The sequence below is a fragment of the Erinaceus europaeus genome, chromosome 12, assembly GCF_950295315.1.
Source record: "Erinaceus europaeus chromosome 12, mEriEur2.1, whole genome shotgun sequence".
NCBI lineage: Eukaryota > Metazoa > Chordata > Mammalia > Eulipotyphla > Erinaceidae > Erinaceus > Erinaceus europaeus.
Window position 1 is genome coordinate 90,128,705 of NC_080173.1, and position 22,919 is coordinate 90,151,623.

The 22,919-nt window shown below is 39.7% G+C and overlaps 1 protein-coding gene across 1 annotated transcript in view; it reads left to right on the forward strand.

Annotated features, from left to right (window-relative positions):
* DNAH9 (dynein axonemal heavy chain 9) overlaps positions 1–22,919 on the forward strand; it is a 340,864-nt gene that overhangs the window by 63,905 nt on the left and 254,040 nt on the right. The window contains exons 14-19 of the mRNA XM_007522773.3: positions 2,279–2,520; positions 8,160–8,295; positions 11,065–11,261; positions 11,356–11,780; positions 15,064–15,286; positions 15,887–16,053. Of these exons, the coding sequence (XP_007522835.2) occupies positions 2,279–2,520; positions 8,160–8,295; positions 11,065–11,261; positions 11,356–11,780; positions 15,064–15,286; positions 15,887–16,053 (1,390 nt within the window). The remainder of the gene's footprint in view (positions 1–2,278; positions 2,521–8,159; positions 8,296–11,064; positions 11,262–11,355; positions 11,781–15,063; positions 15,287–15,886; positions 16,054–22,919) is intronic.

A 22,919-nucleotide genomic window follows, 5' to 3' on the forward strand; every position in this document is an offset into this window, starting at 1 on the left:
GGGAAGCGGGGCTTCAGGACACATTGATGGGGTCGTCTGTCCAGGGAAATCTGGTTGGCATCTGGAACCTGTTGGTTAAAAAAAATTTATATATAAAGCCAAACAAGTTGTTGACTAATCATGAACCTAAAGGCTCGAGTAGTGCAGATGAAGAGGTGAGGGTCTCTGTTTTGCAGATAGCTAGTAGGCCTATTTTAGTTGTATTCCAAAGGGCTTGTGACTATACTAATTTTTTTCTTTCCCTTGAGCCTGAAATCTGATATGCAGGTGAATCCAAGTTATTGTCTGGGGAGATGATGTCATAGCTAGAAAAAGGACCAGAAAGCTGGATCAGGGAAGAGAGTAGCTCCCAAATATGGGAAAGGTATATAAGTATTGTTGATGTAACCCCCATCAATTTGATCTGGGGCCTATATTCAGCTTAAGAGCCTATGTGACCTCTGCATCCCTGTAGATCTGAGCTCACATTCTGTGGTCATGAGTAGGAATGTTTCAAGCTGCCCCAATATCAGGACCCATCTTCCTTAGGTGGAGTATAAAGTATGTTGTCCATCCTCCCTTCAGAGGATGGAACATTCTCTACTGTTGTTGATCCAAGTTGAAGGCAACGTTCTATGGGGGCCCACAAAGGGGTCTATTGTGTTATTCCTGATAGAGATGACTGGTAATATTGAGGAGAGGGATTTATTTGAGGTCTATATCCATCTTGTTAGTTTGGGAATCTCAGGACTCCCTGACTAGGGCCCCAGCTGATGCAGTGGCCTGATAGTGACTAAAGAGTCATCATTAAAGTATGCCAGTCTCTTGCCCTTATTCAGCTTTTGCAGTCCTTGCTTTGATAAGGTTAGCTTTGGAGTGAGTGAGGGAAGTATAATAGGAATTAGGTGAGGAGGGTATCTAAGTCTAAGTAGACATTATCTCATTAGTAACTTTCTACTGACTCACTGCAGACTATTGTGTACTTTTGCTTTCAGGTATATATTTTGCCCTAATTTATGGATACATGTGAACCTATACTCATGGGACCTGGTCTATATCTAGGTTTTGGGACTTTGTTAGGAAGTGAACCATTTGGAATGGAATTAGAGAATCCTATTAAAAAAGGTCTCACTGGAGTAATGAGGCTGAAGGGTTGACATTCCATGCCTGACATCTCTGGACACAGTCAGTCTGAAGTGAAGCATGCTGAGGTGGTACTCATTGTGTTGATTAGTTTAGGATTGGCAAATGCAATATCATTTGGTATGACTTGAGAGAAGCATGCAGGAAAGTGAGCCCTGCCCTAGGGGTTCTAGGACTGGGAAAAATATAGGCTCTAAAGAGGAAGCAGGAGGTTCCTGCTATCTTAGGTTTTAAGAAGGCAATAAATAGTTATTGCTGTGATCAAATTACTTGGCAATTGGGTTAACTTTGAAAATCTCAAGTTAGGACTTGCTGTATCATATACAACATCACCATAATTTATGTCCTTTGACGTTATTTGTATATAGCTGTACCACAAATTGCTTTCCCTGGTCTAAGCTTTTAAGAGTCAACATATCGAAGACTCAGCCTATGGCCTGTGCATTAAAAAGTTTGAGACATTCAATCAATTTTTCCCCTCTCATATTAATTAAATAGTGATTTTTATGACTACAAACTAATAGGGGTGTACATAAACACCATTCCCACCACTGAAAGACCGTGTCCCATCCAATTCCCCGCTCCCAGTGTAGCCGAACTTCCACCCTCACCTTCAACCCAGAGAGTTTTACTTTGGTTCTTTACTCCAAATTCAGTCAATACCTGCTTTGAGTTTACATTTCTGTTTTTATTTCTCAACTTCTGTTTATGGATAAGATCATACCATACTCATCTTTGTCTTTCTGACTTAGCTCACTTAACATAATTCCTTCTAGCTCCGTCAGAGATGGTGGATTCATCGTTCTTCATAGCTGCGTAGTATTCCATTGTGTATATATACCACAGCTTTCTCAGCCATTCATCTGTTGTTGGGCACCTGGGTTGCTTCTAGATTTTAGTTATTACAAATTGTGCTGCTATGATCATAGGTGTAACATTGCATCTTTGTTTCCCTTCCTTTATAATCTTGGTCATAGTTGGTGATGCCTTTTTGATGCATCAGAGAAGTAAAAAAATTCTTACAATAATAAAGTATTCCATACAGAAAAGTCTGACAATGCTCTCAACATTAAATCGCTTATTCAGAGCATCTAGAATGTTCGCTCTGCCTCTGTAAAGTACTGTTACTTATAGTATTTTTCTTTTTGGAGAGCAGGCATTTGGGATTATGTCATTAAAACCGCAAATAGTATTCACAATTTTGAACAAAGAATTCAGAAAACGAAAGACAATGTGGAAGAAATCAAAACCATCATGAAAACATGGGTGTCCCCAATATTTAAGAGAAAAGATGGAAAAAAGGAATGCCTTCTTGCTATGGATGATCAACATGACCGAGTGGAAAAACACTACAGTCTCATCAAAGAATCTGGCTCTAAAATTCATGCTCTTGTTCAGGTAATAGCGAACCTCTAAGGCACATATTCTGTAAACATAGAGAACATACCAAGAAGTATATTTGCATGCAAGATGCAATTTGAAATTAGAACAATCAATAACTGTTATATCTTCAGTCAGGGATAGAGGTTTATAGTGATAGAAAAAGAACTCAAACTAATATGTGGGAGAATTGAAAAGTCACATTCTGGTATCACTTTGTCAAAATTAATACTATCTTAATGGTGACAATGGCACATTGTCTAAGTTCCACCCTGAATCCCGAGGAGATGGAAAGATATGCCAAGTATGGCATCCTGAATTATCCAGTGTACTGACTACCCCAACTCATCCATACAGAGTACTGGCCTTTGCAGAGCATGGACAGATGAAAGTTGGCCATAGTATCCCTAGTTGTATTTGGTAAAAAAAAGATAAGGTGCACAATGCTGTTCTTCCTTTAGTAAGACTCTGCTTTGCACTGTGGTCAGAAAATCTCATGTCCCACCATCAAAGTTTGAACAGTGGAGAAAAACTCTTAAATGGCCAAAGGCTTTTTTAATCCTTCTAAAATAGCCACAAGGAAGGTTGCTCTCATGCACATGGTTAGTTGGCTCTGCTTTGAAGCACAAGAAAACCTTGAGCCTTAAGAACTGATGATGTCTACAAGTCAAGTGAAGTGGACAATTGCCATAATTATGACTCTGAAAGTTTCTCTCCTTGATTTATTTCTTTCAACCACACAAATTCAGCAGACAAGGTATGGAACCTAAACAATGATTTTTCATTCATCTTCATCCATTCACTTCATCCTTTCATTCTTCCATCTGTCCATCCAACTGGCCATCTAGCCATTAGCTACGCTTTTTTTCTGTCACTGTTCTAGGTACTAAATTGAACAGCAAGAAAAATCAAGAGGGCCAGGTGGTGGCACACCCCATAGAGCACACACATTACCATGTATGAGGTTCATGTCCCCCCCACTCCCACACACACATGGGGGAAGCTTCATGAGTAGTGGAGCAGTGCTGCAGGTGTCTCTTTCCCTCTCTCAATATTCCTCTCTCTTTTCCCATTTCTCCCCATCTCTATAAGAAAGGGGGTGCTGGGTAGTGGCTTACCTGGTTGAGAGCACATGTTAGAAAGGACAAAGACCCAGGTTCAAGCCTCCAGTCCCCACCTTCAGGGAGAAAGCTTCATGAGTGGTGAAGCAGGGTTGCAGGTGTCTCTCTGTCTTTCCCTCTCAATTTCTGGCTGTCTCTATCCAGTAAACAAAGATAAAGAAAAAAAAACTTAGAGAGAAAGAACTGGAGGGGGTGCACTGGGATTAGTAGGATTGTCATGTAAGCACTGAGTCCCAGTGAAAACCCCAGTAACAAGGAGAAGTCGAGGCAAGGAACCTTTTAAGTAAAGGATATCAGCAGGAAAAACCAAGAAACTACAGATTCCCAAGGTATAAAGATTATGTGTTAGGTGAGCAAAAATTCTCACCTGGATACTTTGCTGCTTGCCATGTGTATGACCCAAGTCTGAATCTAGCCCCCAGGAGAGGAAGCTTCTGTGCTATAGTCTTTTTCCCTATTTGTAGCTTTCTATCAGAAAAAGTCATTCTGGAGCAGATAGAAAGCCTGGCAAAGAAAAAAATATATTTTGAAGTAAAAACATGGAACAAAGATTTATTGTCCTCAGTGGTATACACTCAATGAATATGTATTGAATGAAAGAATTAAATATTTACTCTAGATTATTTGCTATTTATATATACTTTTATAAAGTGCTATCATGGTATGTATAGTTCAATGGCTTAGAAGTTTTAAAACTAGGGGCACATTTTACAATGTGCAAGGACCTGAGTTCGAGCCCTTGGTCCCCACCTGCAGGGGCAAAGCTTTGGAAGTGGTGAAGCAGTATTGCAGGTGTCTCTCTTTCTCTCTCCCTCTCTGTTACCCCTTTTCCTCTCAATTTCTGTCTTTATCCAATAAATAAATAACAATATTTTAAAAGTTTAAAACTTTATAAAGCAGCATATACCTAGTAATTATTTATGTCACTACTTACAGTATCAAGTACAATATTTAATTATATCGTAGCTAACTCATTCCATTGTTTGAGATTCAACAATGTTGGTTACTGACTCATAAGAGGTAGTAAGTTACAGAGATTTAAATGAATTTGTCCATATCTGTTCAGGTTTATTACCATAATACAGACCATCCCATCACCCTAGAAAGTCCTTTCTGCTTTATACCTTTCAGTGTTTCTGATGGTAAGTCAGCAGTAATTTCTCTCAGTCTCTCTTCCTCCTCCCCTCCTGCCCTCCCCCTCCACCTTTCCCCCTCCCTCTTTATTTCCCTCTCCCTCTCTTTGCCTTCAGAGTTATCTCTGAGGCTCGGTGCCTACACTAGGAATCCACTCCTGGTGGCTATTTTTTCCCCATTTTATTGGATAGAACAGCAAGAAATTGAGAGAGGAGGGAGAGATAGAGAGGGAGAGAGAAAGATAGAAACCTACAGACCTGCTTCACCACTTGTGAAGTGCAGGTAGTCCCAGGCTCTCTGCCTTCCTGGCTGCTCGGGGTACTGGGGGGGAGGCCCTGGCAACAAGAAAGAGCGCAGAGAGGAAAGAGATACACAGCCTCCTCTGGGAGAAGCTTCAGAGAGACGACTCAATTATTGGGGGATACAAGTGAGTAGATATACCCAAAGGTCTGAGAAAAGTTAAGGTAATCATTAATCCATACACAATACAGAGTTAAATCTTGACCTATCAAGTATTTGATCACAACTGGAAAGTTACCGTATAAGGTCTGGTCATGAGCTCACAATACACAGGTAGGCTTTTTTTTAAGGATGAGTCACAAGGTCACCTCAGGGCAGGGGGGAAGGAGGCAGTTGAGTAAAGCCAAGATATTTGCGGTGGGTTTCGGTTGGCCATACATAGTAACTCATGGCCTTTGTTCAAAGGGAATGAGGAACCATGTGCAGGAAGGTTTCTAGTCTGAAAAAGCCCATCTATTGTAAGTTCATGTGGTTAGGAAGGACCTGCCTACTACCCCTCTTGGAGAAGGCTCGGGGTTAACCCGCTTAGACTCTCATGGAAATAATGGCTTGGACTTGCCAGACAGTGGACCCTTTCCTCACAGTGAAGCTTCCTCTTTGCAGGTGGAAAGCTAGGGGCTCGAACCCAGATTCTTAGTACTATGTGTGCTTAACCGGCCCCCATAATTTATATCTCCATTGCTCTTTATGAAGTGCATTCTCTCTTCTTTTAATAGTTTTTCTTATAGTATTTGTATTTTTCTTTTTAATGTAATGTGTCTAAATTTATTTTCATCTTTTGGGGGGACTGAGTTTCTCAAATCTGTTTCATTAAATTTGGTATTTTTAATTAATTTTCAACATTTTGATTTCCTGAATATCTTTATTTTATTTTCATTTTATTTATTTACTGCATAGTGACAGAGAGAAATTGAGAGTGGAGGGGGGGCAGAGAGGATGAGAGAGGCAGAGAGACACCTGCAGCCCTGCTTCACCACTCGTGAAGCTTTCCCCTGCAGGTGGGGACCAGGGGCTTGAACCCGGATCCTTGTGCACTGTAACGTATGCACTTAACCAGGTGTGCTACCACCTGGCCCCGATTTTCTGAATATCTTAAAGCCATTGAAGTCCCCTTTGCTCTGAAATAAAATAAATGTAAGGCTAGAAGTTCCAGGATTGCTCGGGCAGCTATTTTCTGAACCTTTTCTTAGTGATAATTTTTCTCATTTGGTGTAATGTCACATTTCCCTGATTTTGTGTATGTCTAGTAATTTTTATTCTGTTCTAGCCATGTTGGATGCCACATTAGAATCCGAGTGTTATTTCCTCTAAGCAGTCCGTGTTTTTGTTTTGGCAGGCAATTTACTGACTGTTAGGTCAGCTTGATCCTATTGATTTTAAGCTTTGTTAAGGAGAATCTGAAGGGGTTTATTCTAGTGTAGATTATCTCTTATCATGGGTATAGGATTTCTGGGGTCTCAACTGAATACCTGGGTTACATGCAAGGCTTTAAAAACTTATTTCTGTTAGAACACTAACATCTTCCAGTACACTTTGATCTACATCATCTCCATTCAATTAGAGGTTCCAGTAACCATCCTCTGCCCAAGTCTTCTTCTTAACATGCGTATCTTAGAACTCAAAAGTTTGAGAAGACTCATCAGCTCCAAACATCAATTTTATCTTACCCACCCAATAGGCAGAAAACTGTAATTAAGATCTACTCCTGTATGCTCTAGTTTGAATAGTGTTGCAGGGTAGAAAACTTTATAACCAAGTGTCTGTAAACTTTATACCAAAGCTCACCTCAAGTATTTTCTTCTCTCAAAAATCATAAGTTTCTGCTGTTATCCAGTTGCTCATAACAATTGTTTCTTATAATATATGTGGTCCTGTAGTTATTTTTAGCATAAGAACAGATCCATTATTCATTCTCCTATCTTGGATCGGAAACTTCATTCAGTTCTTTCTTCTTTACAGAAAATTCCAACATGTTTATTCCATAGATCATAGTACATTTGCTTGAGGTAGAAAAGTAAAAAGGTAAAGATTATCAATACATAGCAATGCTATCATAACAATAGGGAGAAGACAGAACAACTATACAAAGCAATCATAAAAAAAACCGTTTTTAAATGTAGACATGGAAATACAAATCTTAGCATCTGAAACTATTTTGTCACTGTATTCTGACTTACAGTATGATAGATTTGTACCATTAACAAAATCTCAAGTCTACTGATAGTATTTCTTCCTCTACTGGCCCTACCTTTTTCTTATTGAGCTTTCTCCATGCTACATTAATCACATTTTTGAAGCACAGCAACAGCATTCACCAGCATTCCTCCTGAAATGGTGGTCTAGCTCTGCTGTTTTTCCTCAGGCCAGGATGAAACGCCATATTACATTTTTGGATTAACTTTGATTCCTTCAATTAATGGCTATACTCTCTAGCCAGAATGAATTTGATACATATAGAATAGTAAATTATTCATAAGAATGCCTTTTTGAGGGAGTCAGTGGTAGCACAGCGGGTAAAGCGCAGGTGGTGCAAAGTGCAAGGACCAGCTTAAAGATCTCAGTTCTAGCCCCCAGCTCCCTACCTGCAGGGGAGTCACTTCACAGGAGGTGAAGCAGGTCTGCAGATGTTTTTCTCTCCCCCTCTCTGTCTTCCCCTTCTCTCTCCATTTCTCTCTGTCCTATCCAACAATGATGACATCATAACAACAACAATAATAAACACAACAATGATAAAACAAGGGCAACAAAAGGGAATAAATGAATAAATAAATATTTTAAATGCTTTTTTGAGAGATAGATGAATGGATAGGTAGGTAGAGAGATGACAGGTAGATAGGTAGATAGATAGATGATAGATAGATAGATAGATAGATAGATAGATAGATAGATAGGGAAAGATAGAACAACAGTGAAGTTTCCTTCCATGTGGTGAAGGTCAGACTGAATCCTGGGTCATGCACATAATCAAATAGCACACTATACATCTGAACCACCCTACTGGCCCATCATAATTTTTTTTTCCTCACTTGTTTTCATTCTCATTAGTGATATCATTAATGATGTTAGTAAACACATTCAACATATGTTTTTCTTGTTTTGTAGGAAAACTTGCATCTGTTTTTAGCAGACCCAACTTCCAATAGCTGGAAGACTTATGTCAAATACATTGATGACATGTTGCTGGATGGATTTTTTCTTGCCATTGAGTGTTCCCTCAAGTACCTCCTGGAAAATACTGGTATTTAGATGTGGATTCCTACTGGGAAGATAACAGTAAACAGTGTTTTCTAAGTTACATGAAAGTGTAGTTGAGTGTTCTGTGACTTTTCCCAAATATTTTAGGAATGTTACATAATCCATTAGCAACAATACTGCGTTTCTAAATCATTCTAAGAGGAAGGACATCTGAGTCTTTAAAAATTAAGTGCTACAATCTTGCCAATCATCAAGTCACTAATAAAAAAAATTGATATTGTGCCAGTCAGGAAAAAATGGGTAATATTTGAAGTGACTATAAGGAGCGAAGTAAGTAAAAAGACAACTACAGTGATGTTTCACTCATGAAGAATAAAAATAATTAATGTAAACAGACTTGTAAAAAAAAAGTAGTCAAACTGTTTTATGAGAGGGGCAGAACAGTGACCTTTGTGGTCAAAAACATTGGGTACACACATAAAGAAATGTGAAACTTTACCCCCCGAATCTTATGTTTTTGTAAATCAATATTAAATCCCTAATAATAACATTGAAAGAAAGGTAAAGAACTGAAAATTACACCTTCTAAGAAGTTGAATGCTGAAAAATCCTTGAATAAAAACCACTATCAAATAAAAAAATATATCAGGTGGTGAAGAGGACTGTACAGAGTGAAACCCATAATTAAAGCAAAGTAGAGTTCATTTAAACTAAATTTCGTGTCAGGGTAGAGGTATGACTAAGCTGGTGTGGTTGAACACATAAAGATGGTTTCACCTGGTCTTGAATCATGGCAATGGGAAGGCAACATGTGCTTTGAAATTTCAGGCACTTTGTAGAATTTTGAGAGCATTTAGAGGTTGTGCTATGCAGGGTAAGTGGAAGAAACTAGTTGCCTTGTGTGAAACAATCAAACAGGAAGCTAGATATGTAGTAACTTCAGAAAGAAAACATGTTAAAAATTTATCAGAATGTTGTTCAGGGCTTTGAATTGATGGCAGATAAACTAGGTCAAAGTGAACTGAATCAAGTATTTTATAATACAGGCTAACAGCTAGTGTGATGCGCTAGAAATAGTGGAACAGTTCAGCAATAAAGTTGAATTAAACCTTCACAATCAGGTCTATTCTGAGAAGCTTAACTAGGTTTATACTAAAAAAAAAAAAAATCCAAATAGGATGGCAGAAGTAAATATTTTATATTCAAAGAATAAAGATGAGATGAGAATTTAAAACAATTAGATAAACCGAAAGAAAAAAAAACATCAAAAGCAGATGTAAAATAGGCCAAAGCCAGTGTCCAGGAAGAACCAGAGTAAATCCATAAATACCTGTACAGAGAATGCGGAGGGGCACAGCCAAGCATTGACCACCCTACATAGTCTGGGTAGATGGAATGACCGAGTTCAGATGCACAGTTTTTGCTTAGTGGATATAAGAGGTGTTCTACAACAGTCAGGCCTGGCAGAGGAAATACACACACACACACACACACCCCTACAGCATAGTCAACAAAATAATGAAATCAGCTTCTACAGACTGAGAAGGATGTACCATAGACTGGAGATCGGAGTTCTCACCTTAGTGAATTCAGCTCTCCTCTGACGTTGGAAGTTCCAGAGTTCTCATACTGAAGACATTCTCTAAAAGTTACAGGAGCATTTCCCAGTCACACCCAAGTGTACATGAAATAACAGTGGCTCTACCCTTGACCCATAATTCCTTGCTCTCCCAATAGAGACTGTTTGATGAGCCACATGTCCTCTTGCAGAAAAAGTGGGAGGAAGAAGCTATAGAGAGGGTATTATGTGTCTCCAGAATTGACCATGTCACATACTTTCTTTACAGTATAGCAGCTATCTGAGGTGAGAAGCAATAAATAAAATGATTTAAAGGCAGTGACTATAGAACCTGAATACTATAACCTCTAAGAAGAATAAAATTGCCATGGTCTTTTGCAGGAGCTTAACTGAGCATTTTTATCTTCTTTGGTCCACTTGAGCATTTCTGTTTTCTTGTGTCTTTTGTCAAATCATTGCCAAACCATGACTTAGGCTACCGCCTACCTATCTGAGAATCCAAGCCTTGCCTAGTTTAAATGCTACACATATATCCAGAAAAGCTTCTTGCTTTAATTCCTAAAGTGATTTGCTTATGCTAAGGTTGTGGAACCACTGAGACAATCTAGTTTGTATGGTGATGTTGCTGGCATTGCATCTGTCATAGAAATTTAGGTTCTCATGTCAGTACATGGGACAAAATTCTCATATGGTTGATGCTATTTTGAGTTCCTTGGGCAGATGACCTCACCTCCCCAAGGCCCTATCCCACTAGGGAAAGATTGGGAAAGGCTGGGGGTATGGATCAACCTGCCAACAACCATGCTCAGTAGAGAAGCAATTACAGAAGCCAGACCTTCTACCTTCTGCACCCCATAAAGAATTTGGTCCATACTCCCAGGGGGATAAAGAATATGGCAGCATCCAGTGAAGGAGATGGGACACAGAACTCTGGTGATGGGAATTATATGAAATTGTACCCCTCTTATTCTACAATCTCATTAATCATTTTTAAATCGCTAATAAAAAAATCTCATATGGTTGAAATAATCTTATAAGTCTCTTAAATCCTGTATGAATTCTGTCATCTAGTTACAATTATTGAATGCTTGCAGTAATGCAAGATATAGCATGAGTACATATTCAAAGCATGGCATGAAGGTATTTTTAGAAAACTATTCTATGGTCGATGTATACCTTTTTTAATTATTTTACCTATTCATATTTATTTTGATAATTTTCCTTGCTTTTCAGAATACAAGGCAGGGCTTACCCCAGTGTTTGAAGCTCAGTTGAACTTGACAGTCCCAGAGCTGGTTTTCTGTCCATCTCTAGAGTCCGGGGTGAAGGGCGGCTTCTATGACATCGTTGAGAGTCTGGTCATCAAGATTTTCAGAATATCATCTTTGGTCCCACGAGTGTCCCCATGGAATGGTTCCCCTCACTATCAGGTACTGGATCTGAAACCATCCTGCCCTCCAGCCAAATACAGAACTTCCTGCAAAATGCTGTTGTAACCAACTTGCTGTTGTCTTACTCCCCCAGGCTGACATGGAAGGCACGAGTGATTTGACAAACATGCGAAACAGGCTTATGGAGAGAGTCCAGAACATGATGAGTCTTTGCTGCAGCTATCGAAACACCTTTAATCAATATTCCTACCTCTATGTGGAGGACCGGAAAGAGATTCTCAGTCAGTTTTTGTTATATGGACATGTCCTCACACCTGAGGAGATTGAAGCCCAGGCAGAAGATGCCATCCCAGAGAGCCCACCCCTTCTCCACCAGTTTAAAGCACAGATTGATTCCTATGAGAAGCTCTATGAAGAAGTGAGCAGACTGGAGCCTATCAAGGTATTTGACAACTGGATGAAGATTGATGTGAGACCCTTTAAAGCAACTCTGCTGAATATCATTAAAAGATGGAGCCTCATGTTCAAACAGCATCTTGTTGACTATGTCACTAATAGGTAATGCATTTGTTCTCGCTGGCTTCTGGCATCCTAGGCCATTGGGAGCACTAGCATTTTCATTTCCTTCATATTTTTCTCCATGGATTCATTGGTTAACTTCTGGGCTGACTTTTTCTTCAGAGAGAGAGAAGAAGGAGGAGGAGGAGGAGGGGTAGAGAGAAAGGAGGGAGGGAGGGAGAAAGGAGAGAGAGAGAGAAGAGAGGATAAATGGAGAGGGAAAGAATGGAAGATACAGATACACCATAGCACAGATTCTTCCCCTTAGTGCCATGACATTCCTTTTTTTAAAAAAAAATTATTTATTTATTCCCTTTTGTTGCCCTTGTTGCTTTATTGTTGTAGTTATTATTATTATTATTATTATTATTATTATTATCGATGTCATTGCTGTTGGATAGGACAGAGAGAAATGGAGAGAAGAGGGGAAGACAGAGAGGGGGAGAGAAAGATAGACACCTGCAGACCTGCTTCACCGCTTGTGAAGCGACTACCCTGCAGGTGGGGAGCCGGGGGTTTGAACCGGGATCTTTAAGCTGGTCCTTGCACTTTGCGTCACCTGCGCTTAACCTGATGTGCTACCACCACCATGACATTCTTTTTTTTTTTTTTAAGAACGAAAGTCAAGTTTTTTTCTTTTTTTTTACTTCCCAGAAAACAATGAAATGATGCTGAGTGGGGAGGGGTGTGGGAGAGGGGGGGTTCCAGAAGAGGCACGCAGAACGAGCCAGAGAGAGCCAGAGACAGAGAGAGAGAGAGGCAGAAGACAGGTAGACAGGGCACAGTGCACCACTGTTTGAAGCAGTCTGAGGAGTGCTCGGGTCAAGACAGGAGAAGGAGGGAGAGAGAGAGAGAGAGAGAGAAAGTGAGAGAGAGAGAGAGAGAGAGGGAGAGAGAGACCATGACATTCTTATATGGTGCCAGGGCTTACGTCATATCAAGGCAAGGCATATACCCAACCATGTGAGATTTATATCCACCTTACTGTGAGTACTTCTATACAAGTATCATGGAATACGTATGCAAGTATTTCTCTATTGTATTAATTTAAAAGTAGAATTGCTAGAACAATATATATATATATATATATATAAATATGTTACTCTCTGTCTCCATGGTAGAGTATCCATGTGTGAAAACTCGATAGCCTCACATTGTTGAAACCTCTTGGTACAAACAAAGTGTTGAATGAAGGCCATTTGATGGTATGTGATTGGGGCAAATACTTTGTACTGCTCATTATGTGGATTGAACAATTCATCTTTTTCTATTTTGGATGCTTGCTATGCTGCTGCTTCTGTGGCTATTTATAGCTCCTGTTTATTTTTTACTGAATTTCATTTTTTCTTCTTTTTTTCATGTTTAGAATTGATTTATCTGTCCTCTCCATAGCCCTTTTGCAGATGGCATGTATTACAACTACAGCCTCTGATTTTGTGGCCTGTCTTTCCTACTGCATTTATGGTGTATATTCATGGACATTTCTTCATCCTAATGTAGTCAAGTGTGTCCATTTTTACCCTCATGTTGTCCTCTTTTGCCTTGTTGAATATATCTTTTCTTGACCTGTGTGCTTCATGATAAGCTCCTATATTCTTTTCTTTTCTTCTTCTTCTTCTTCTTCTTCTTCTTTTTTTTTTTTTTTGCCTACGGGGTTATCACTGGGGGTTGGTGCCATTTTTTCCATTTCATTGGATAGGACAGAGAGAAATTGAGAGCTGAAAGGGAGACAGAGAGGAAGAGTGAAAGACCTGCAGACCTGCTTTAACACTTGTGAAACTCCCCCCTCCAAGTGAGGGGTTTCTATATCTTTTCCTAAAGGACTTCTGATTTTTGTCTTTCACAGTGAGCATGTTAAGTAATCCCTTATCTGTGGCTACATTACTATGAGGCAGTCTTAATTGTTGTAGCTTTTTAATAAATCTTGATACCTGGCAGGTAAATTCCCTACCATGCTCATTTTCATTCAGAATATCTCAACTGTTCTTTACCCTTACTGTTTTTCATGTATTTCAAATCAATTTGTCTAAGAAAAAAGATGTTTGAGAATTAGATTATGTTTTCAGTGATGAGTGAGAAATTTAAGAAGTGTCATCTTTTTAGAATTGAGTCCCCTGTCCAAGGACACAATTCTTCATTATTTAACATTTTTATGATGTTTTTCAAAGAAATTTTGTGATCATTAACTTTTAAATATCTCCCATGCCTTTGTTAAGATTTGTTCCTTGGCAATTTTTTTGTTTTGCTTTGTTTTACTTTTACGGCAAAGTGAAAAGCAAAAATGGCATTCAGCATTTACCTGTTTTGTTTTCACCATTCTAGAAACAATGTGCACTCCAAGCTGCAGAACTGACCTTGCCAAGAAGCCTGCCTGCCTGCCTGCCTTCTTCCTCCCTCCATTCCTTCCTTCCTTCCTCCTCCTCCTCCTCCTTCTTCTTTCTTTCTTTCTTTCTTTCTTTCTTTCTTTCTTTCTTTCTTTCTTTCTTTCTTTCTTTATTTATTTATTCCCCTTTTGTTGCCCTTGTTTTATTGTTGTAGTTATTATCGATGTCACTGTTGTTGGATAGGACAGAGAGAAATGGAGAGAGGAGGGGAAGACAGAGAAGAGGAGAGAAAGACAGACACCTGCAGACCTGCTTCACCGCCTGTGAAACGACTCCCCTGCAGGTGGGGAGCCGGGGGCTCAAACCTGGATCCTTTTGCCAGTCCTTGAGTTTGGCGCCACCTGCGCTTACCGCCCGACTCCCCTCCTCCTTCTTCTCTCTCCCTCTCTGTTATTGGATAGAGAGAGAGAAATTGAGAGGGCTAGGGTTAGATAGGGGAAGAGACAGAGAAACACCTGCAACCTGGCTTCACTACTTATAAAGCTCCCCCGCCACCCACCACCACCACTGCAGATGGAGACTGGTGCTTGAACCTGGGTCCTTGTGCACTGTAATGTATGAGCTTAACCAGGTATGCCACTGCCTGGCACTGCCTAGGAAGTACTTTCTACAGCCTCTGTTATCTGTGATACCATCCCTGTTTTTACTAGATGTTAGTATTATTTTAAGCGTACCATGTCATTTAGTATAATATTTGGTAACTCATGGGGGTGGAGTCTGGGTCCAATAAATGAATGGTTATTATTTCTTTGTGTCAGGCCATTTCAGTCTGTGAAGGGTTTCACAGGGACACTCTACGTTGGGGGAAAGCTGTAGGTATTATTGTTATGGAAATACAATACATTTGTCTCTTCTTGAGGAAGTAGGAAGATAACCTCTGCTCTGTTTGTTCTGCTTAGCTTGGCTGACCTTGATCTGTGTATCAGAAATAGTGAGAGCGGTTTACTCAAGAAAGTTGAGAAAGGAGATTTCAAAGGATTGGTTGAGATCGTGGGGCACCTTGTGGCTCTTAAAGACCGGCAGGGCAGCACTGATGAGATGTTCGAGCCCTTGAAGCAAACTATTGAATTGCTGAGGAACTATGAGCAGGAATTGCCGGAAACGGTCTTCTTGCTACTGGAGGTCAGTGCAAAGTTTCTGTTCTTCCATTTTCAACCCTCTGTGTTGCAGAATAGAGTGAGGTGAACTGAAGTCATTGTAAGTCAGGTCATGTCATGACCCAAGTCTTTGTCTTCAAACTACATAATAATACCTTGTGCTTAATATCTAGCACATTCTACAAACTCAAAAACTATGAGGTAACGTAGTGCTTGAGACATAGGGGGAGATTGATGTTGATGAGATTTTTTTTTTTAATTTCTTTCCAGAATTAGAGATGAGCCAACCTTCTGATTCAGAGGGGTGGGGAGAGAAGGAGAAGCAGCAGGGTTGGGGAATGTTAAAATGATCTAAGGTGTCATGCATGTCACAGAAGAAATAACCAAGCTATCTTGACAAATATGAAAGAGAAACATGTTAGGGGATTAGTGACTGTCAGAGGGAGGTGATAATTGGACAATAAATCCAAGAAGAGTTATGTACAGAATGGGAGAAAGGACACCCCCTACGTATAGGCTGACATGGTAATGGAGGTGAAGACCCCGGGGTGTGTACAGATAGACGCTAACTGTAAGAGACAAGGAACAAAACGTTGCTTTGACCACACTGAGGTCTCCTCTACAGGAGCTGCCTGAGAAGTGGAACAAATTAAAAAAGATGGCCGTCACCGTGAGGCAGCAGGTAGCCCCACTGCAGGCGAATGAAGTGACCCTCCTCCGCCAGAGGTGCACAGCCTTCGAAGTTGAACAGCAGCAGTTCCTGGAGCAGTTCCACAAAGAGGCTCCCTTCCGGTAGGGACCCAAGAGATCACTGCTGCATCCTTTACTTGAAATGTGTAGATCCTGGAGTCACGATGACCTCTCTCCTCACTGTGTTTCTGCACACTTCTAGCAGATGAAGATGAGCTCATAGTCTTCCTTCACTTTTAGACTCACTGATCAGAACATGGTATTCATGTGGGCAGAATCTTATCATGAGCTGAATGAGTTGGCTTAAGGTAATACAGATGCTTTGTCTTGAAGACAAAAGTCTAGCGATGGACTCACTGGGCAGAGTGTAGGCCTTGTCCTGGGTGCTGCCTAGGTTTCAGTCCTGGCACCACAAGGGAGTGCCATGACATTTGGAGAGGTTTCAGCACTACAGTACCCTCCTTGGCCCCTGCCTTTCTCTATCTGAATAGAAATGACAGCCCAGCAATGATGAAATAGTGCAGATGAGGATAAAGCTCTACAAACAAAAACAGCAACAATAATAATAGCAATATGGGGCCAGGTGGTGGTATACCTGGTTGAATGCATATGTTACAATGTGCAAGGACCCAGGTTCAAGCCTCCAGTTCCCACCCGCAGAGGGAAAGCTTTGCGAGTGGTGAAGCAGATTTGCAGGTGTCTCTCTCTGTCTCTATCAGTCCCCTCCCTCTCGATTTCTGGCTGCCTCTCTCCAATAAATAAATAAAGATGATGAAAATTTAGATAATAATAATAATAGCTATATTAGCACTAGATTTAGGATGCCTAGTTTCTAATGTCTTGACTGCAGCTTCTTGCTAATGTCAGAGAAGCTACTCAGTGTCTCTGGGCTTCGATGTCTTCATCTGTAAATTGGGTCATTAATGTCTACCTCAGATGGTTATTGATTAAAATGAAAGAAGTATAGACTTTGCAAGTTTTTAGCATTGTACCTGGCACTGGAATGGCCAGCCATTTTGGTATTCCCAGATTGTCTTGAGTTTGAAAAGCTTTCCCAGGTGGTTCCAAATTTGCACAGACAGGTATGAGACTGCTGCCCTCAGAGGGGGAAGTAACCAGTTCCTTTTAACCAATCATTTCAGGGCTTTTAATTCCAAATAAATCTGTATCCTTTAAGAGTAATTGCCTTAGGAACTGTCCTCTTGTTGTAAAGAAACATCTGGTCGTCACATCAGTAGTGGGACTCTTTGGGTGCTATTCTTTGAGTTTGAGGAACATTGTTTTGAGTTTCCTTTGGGAATGCAGTTGAATACTTGCAACTCAGTAGTTGCAGTTCTGTACTTCACACACAGCCAGGTCTGATGAAGAAGGTGTACTGTTAACTTTGGTAAAACTGTTTAGTGTTAATAGCAACCACAGAATAGTAGCAATCAATAAGATAATGACACTAATATCTCTGCATGACTGTCTTTGAAGACAGTTTCAGTGATGTTTGATGAAAAAGCTTTCCAGATAGGCTTCTGAGAATCTGCAGAAATAATCCCTGTAAGTATAGTTTTAGATCTTAGGATCATTGATGGGGAACATTTGTTGGCTGGTATGTATTGTGTATCCTCTTAATAGTCACATCGTGTGTATGTGTGTGTTTAGTTTTTTTTTTTAACTTAAGAGTTGCATTATCTATTCTTTCTTAGCACTGTATCTCTTGACTGTGAAAATATCATTACTTTTAGTTGGACTTTCCAAATTCACATCTGTTAATTTGACATACAGATTAATCTTTGTAAGAGAATACTTTGAAAGAACAGCTCACAGCAGCGTGGCAAACCAAATGTTACTGCAATTTTGATGTATTTCTCTTTTTTGTCAGGAAAACTATTAGAATTAGAGAACAATTATAGATTTACTGTTGAACAGATTCTTAGTGGGTGCCAATTCATGTGTTGTTTCTTGGTGTGAAATGAATGAATATATGTTTTAAATGTTTAGGTACTATATCTAGCAACTGAGTTGATTCTGGCTTTTTGGATTTGAATCATTTGTAAATTTCTAGAATGCAGACCCCCCCCTTGCATTCCTCTGTAAATAGTAGTTTCTGTTGGATTGTAGGTTAAGCTCATATTAGTCTTGTCTTTAAGAAGGGTAAAAAGTGAGTATCTTGGGAGTCGGGCGGTAGTGCAATGGGTTAAGCACATGTGGTGCAAAGTGCAGGGACTTTTAAGATATTTAAGTCAGTATCTCCATTTTATAAATTAAAAGTTAAAAAAAAAAAAGAATCAAGCCACCTGGCACAAAGTGCAAGGACCAGCATTAGGATCCCGGTTCGAGCCCCCGGCTCCCCACCTGCAGGGGAGTTGCTTCATAGGCAGTGAAGCAGGTCTGCAGGTGTCTATCTTTCTCTCCCCCTCTCTGTCTTCCCCTCCTCTCTCCATTTCTCTCTGTCCTATCCAACAACAACAACATCAATAATAACTACAACAATAAAACAACAACAAGGACAACAAAAGGGAATAAATAAATAAATAAATATTTTTAAAATTTAGAAAAAATATGTGAGTATCTTGTTAGATCTTTGCAATCTCACAGAGTCTAGCTGAAGTCATATAGCTGGGGTTGAATTTCTTTCATGTCCAAGTCAAGTTTTATTACCTTCTTTTTAATTTTCCTTCTATTAAATAGTTACTTATTTATTCATTTATTTATATGTTCATTGATTGGACAAAGAAATCTATAAGGAAGGAGGAGAGAAAGAAAGAGAGCCAACTGCAGTAGTATTTCACTACTCATGGAGCTTTCCCCCTGTAGGTTGGGACCAGGGACTTGAATCTGGGTCCTTTCACACTGTAACATGTTCACTCTATTAGGTATGTCAACTCCTCCTCCCCTCCTTTTATTTCTTAACTCTTTAAGTTGTATCATCATATTTCTAGCTGAGCTGTAATACTTCACAAGAAGTATTATTTTTACATTCAAGGGTTTCCCACAGCTCCTACAATTGGAGTCTAAGTCTCCCCCTTGAATGAAAGCCATGTGGCATTCTCTAAGGGCAATCTTTTGTTTTGTCTCTGATCCCGAGCACAGTCTTACTGACCTTAAAAAGTGATTTTTATTTTTATTCACATTTTTATTTTTATTCACAACTTTTATTCACATTAAGACCTTAGTAATACAAAGATTTGGGGGGGGGTTTGCTTGATTCTTTTTTTTTAATATTCATTTATTTATTCCCTTTTTGTTGTCCTTGTTGATTTTATTGTTGGAGTTATTATTGTTGCTGTCATTGATGTCATCATTGGATGGGACAGAGAGAAATGGAGAGAGGAGGGTAAAACTGAGAGGAGGAGAGAAAGATAGACACCTGCAGACCTGCCTCACCACCTGTGAAGTGACTCCCCTGCAGGTGGGGAGCTGGGGGCTCGAACCAGGATCCTTACGCTGGTCCTTGCGCTTTGTGCCATGTGGCTTGATTCTTTTTTTAAAAAAAAATCTTTTAATTTATAAAATGGAGATATTGACTTACTTTAAAAATAAGTCTCCCAGGGTCATATTGTTATAATAATACATGCCATAGTACTCTAATTCGTTCTATTTATTCACGAGTCAGGCTTTTATTTCATTTATTTTTTAATTATCTTTATTTATTGGATAGAGACAGCCAGAAATCAAGAGGGAAGAGGGAGATAGAGAGGGAGAGAGACAGAGACATACCTGCAGCCCTGCTTCACCACTTGTGAAGCTTTCCCCCTGCAGGTGGAGACTGGGGGCTCAAACCTGGGTCCTTGTGCACTGTAACATGTGCACTCAACCAGGTGTGCCACCAGGTGCCCCTGATTCAGGCTTTTATAGAGTAAAAGAGACTGTGGACTCAATGGTAGAGTTAGCAAAAAATAAATTAATTAATTAATTAAATAAGTGCTATGATTTTAAGATAATACACACTACTACCTGGTCCCAAGGACTTAAAGCCTTGAATACTGAGTAGTAAGAAGACCCACACCCTGAACCCCCACTAGGGAGGCAGCTTATTCCTTTTATTCCAATTGTGGATTGGTCATTTGGACAAAAGAAGAGTGGGAGCAAAAAATATCCTGGACAAACAAAGCAGACCACATGAGGGCACAGAAGAATGAAAACATAAGAGACAGCTGGAGAACTGCATGCATGCAAGGGAGTGGGCTCTGTGAATGGAGACATCCATGTGGCCAGGCTTTGACAGCGATTCTCCAAAAGAGAGGAGAGACTGGATTGGTGAGTCATTCAGAAAGGAGAATTGGACTGCTTTATTGAGGATGGGAAATGAGGAGAGAGGAGTTTTGATATATGTGTGGAGTATCAAGTAGAAATAGGACCATTATTTTTTATATATGCAGGTATGATGCTGAAGCTAATAGTTACCAGTGGGTAACTTCCTAAGAATCAGTTTCTCTCTCTCCGTGTGAATCTATAGTTCAGGCCCCACATCATTTATTCTTCTATAATCATGTGCATGAACATCATATTTCCTCTTCTCTTAACTATAGTTTTATTCATCCAGATTTTCTAGGCATTTCTCTTTTAGATGCAAACACTTTTGCATTATTATTTCAATTTCAAAGGCTCACTATACCCTTTTTCCTCCTATTAACTTTCTTGTTCTATATTACACTGTTCCCCCAGGATTTGGAAAACTGTTTCAAGTTTATTAGACACATTAATCAGGTCTATGAATATCCTGATAATTTGCACTAGGTTTTTGAAATGAGAATAAGGTTACCTGCCCTCATAACTAAAATGTCCTCACTACTTAGGCCAAATTATACTTGATGTATTCTCAGCTACAGCAAATTCCTGTGTACAAAGTTAACTTATAGAAAAACGTTACCATTTTGTAAAGCTTGGAATAGATTTGCGGGGGGGGGGGTAAGCTGACTTACAAATATTTGAAGAACCAGTATTGATTTAAGAATTATAAAAATAGATTGTGTTTTATGTTCTCCATCCAAGACTCTATAGTTCTTATCTTACCTACTCAGTTATTATTGAATTTTCTCTACAAATAAAGAACCTGAAATTTTTAGAATTTTTCTGAAATTTAAGTCTTAATATGAATACCTAGAGCCTAAGTTCACTTTTCCTTTTTAATGTTTTTATTTTTATGAGAAAATAGATAAAAGTACTGTTCAACCCTCTCATGTTATGTCAAGGACTGAACCTGGAGTTTTAGGTATATAAGTCTTGTGCTCTATGTTTGAGGTTTTTTTTTTTTTTTTTTTTTTTGCCTCCAGGGTTAGTGCTGGGGTGAGTGCCTTACTATGAATCCACTACTCCTGGAGGCCATCTTTCTTTTTAATTATTGTTGTTGCTGCTACTGCTGCTGTTGCTGTTGTTGGATAGGACACAGAGAAATTGAGAGAGGAGGGGAAGACAGAGGGGGAGAGAAAGATAGACACCTGCAGACTTGCTTCACCACTTGCGAAGCGACCCCTTGCTGATGGGGAGACGGGGCCATGAACCAGCATCCTTGCGATTCACACTATGTCAGCTTAACCCAGTGTACCTCTGCCCAGCCTCTCTAACTTCACTTTTAAATGCACTCTAGTTAAGATAAAAAAGGAGAAATTACACATGATAACAACCAATCTTTAAACATAAGGAATAAGCAGGAGGACCTTTCATGTTTGGTGATCTTTCCTGTTGGAACATTTGCTCTAAGGATATCACATTTCTCTCCTATATATTTTTTTCTTCACTACTCGTAGGGAAGAAAACTCTTTGCTTATATGGACAAAGGTCCCTCTTCAAATCTGAGAATTCCAATCTCATATATATATATATTTTTATAAGCTTGGGAATAGTAAAAATGTGCAATGATATTCAGTTTCATTATCTGAAGACCTCCAGCCAACCTGCAAGCAGTAAAGCTAATGTGACATGATTGAACGGCATGCATAACTGTTACTGTATTGCATGGTAATTAGGCTGAAGTGGTAAGCAATTCAGGCAAATGATATCTTTTCAACTATCAAACATTTTGTTTTCTAATGATAAATAAGTGGACTGACAGTTGAAGAAAAGAGGCTTGCATGTGATCCTCTCCCTTTTTTTCTCCTCCTCCCATCTTTATTCTCCGTCAACCAACTACTGCATGTGTGTGTGTGTGTGTGTGTGTGTGTGTGTGTTGCACACATGCACGCACGACAGGGGAGGGGTTGAACTCGTGCGTGAGAATGCATGCATTCAAGTGGACAGATACAACTGAATAATCATTTTTCACCTGTTTTCTCTGAAATTATCTTATTTTGAATATATCTTATTTTGATTTTCAAGGAACATAGTATAAACACTTAGGTAATAGCATCCGCATTACCAAACATACATAAGTGAGAAAAACCTGAGGTTAGTGATAAAGGAGAAAGATTAAGAAGGAAGTTAATGGAGGAGAATGAGAGGTTTTTCAGACACTTGGGTTATGAATGCTTCTGGCCAAAGGAGAGTTACCTGCCCATGTGGGTCCCTCTGTAATGTGGAGTTCTAATGTTGGAAGATCTGTTGTATGTGGAGATAGCACAGCATAAAGAAAGTTAATACTGGGGGCAGGACCAGGTGGTGATGCACCTGATTGAGGGCACATACTGCCTGCCACGTGCAAGGACCCAGGTTCAGGCCCCCGGCCCCTATTTGCAAGAGGGAAGTTTCATAAGTGGTGAAGCAGTGCTGCAGTTGTCTCTCTTCCTGTCTCACTTCAGTCACAGTTCCTCTCTGTCACCGCCCAATAAATAAATTATTTAATTAAAATTTAAAAAAGAAAGATAACACTGGGGGGGTGGGGCAGGAGCAGGAGTGGGAATAGTGGGCTCCTCCCATTGGCACTGACAAGATGAAAGCATGAACTGTAACTTTAAAGTTAGATGTAGTGACCACCGCAGTCAAGTGCCAATCAGAGGCTGCTCCAGGATACAGAAAAACAGGGACACCTTGCAAGAGGGGCT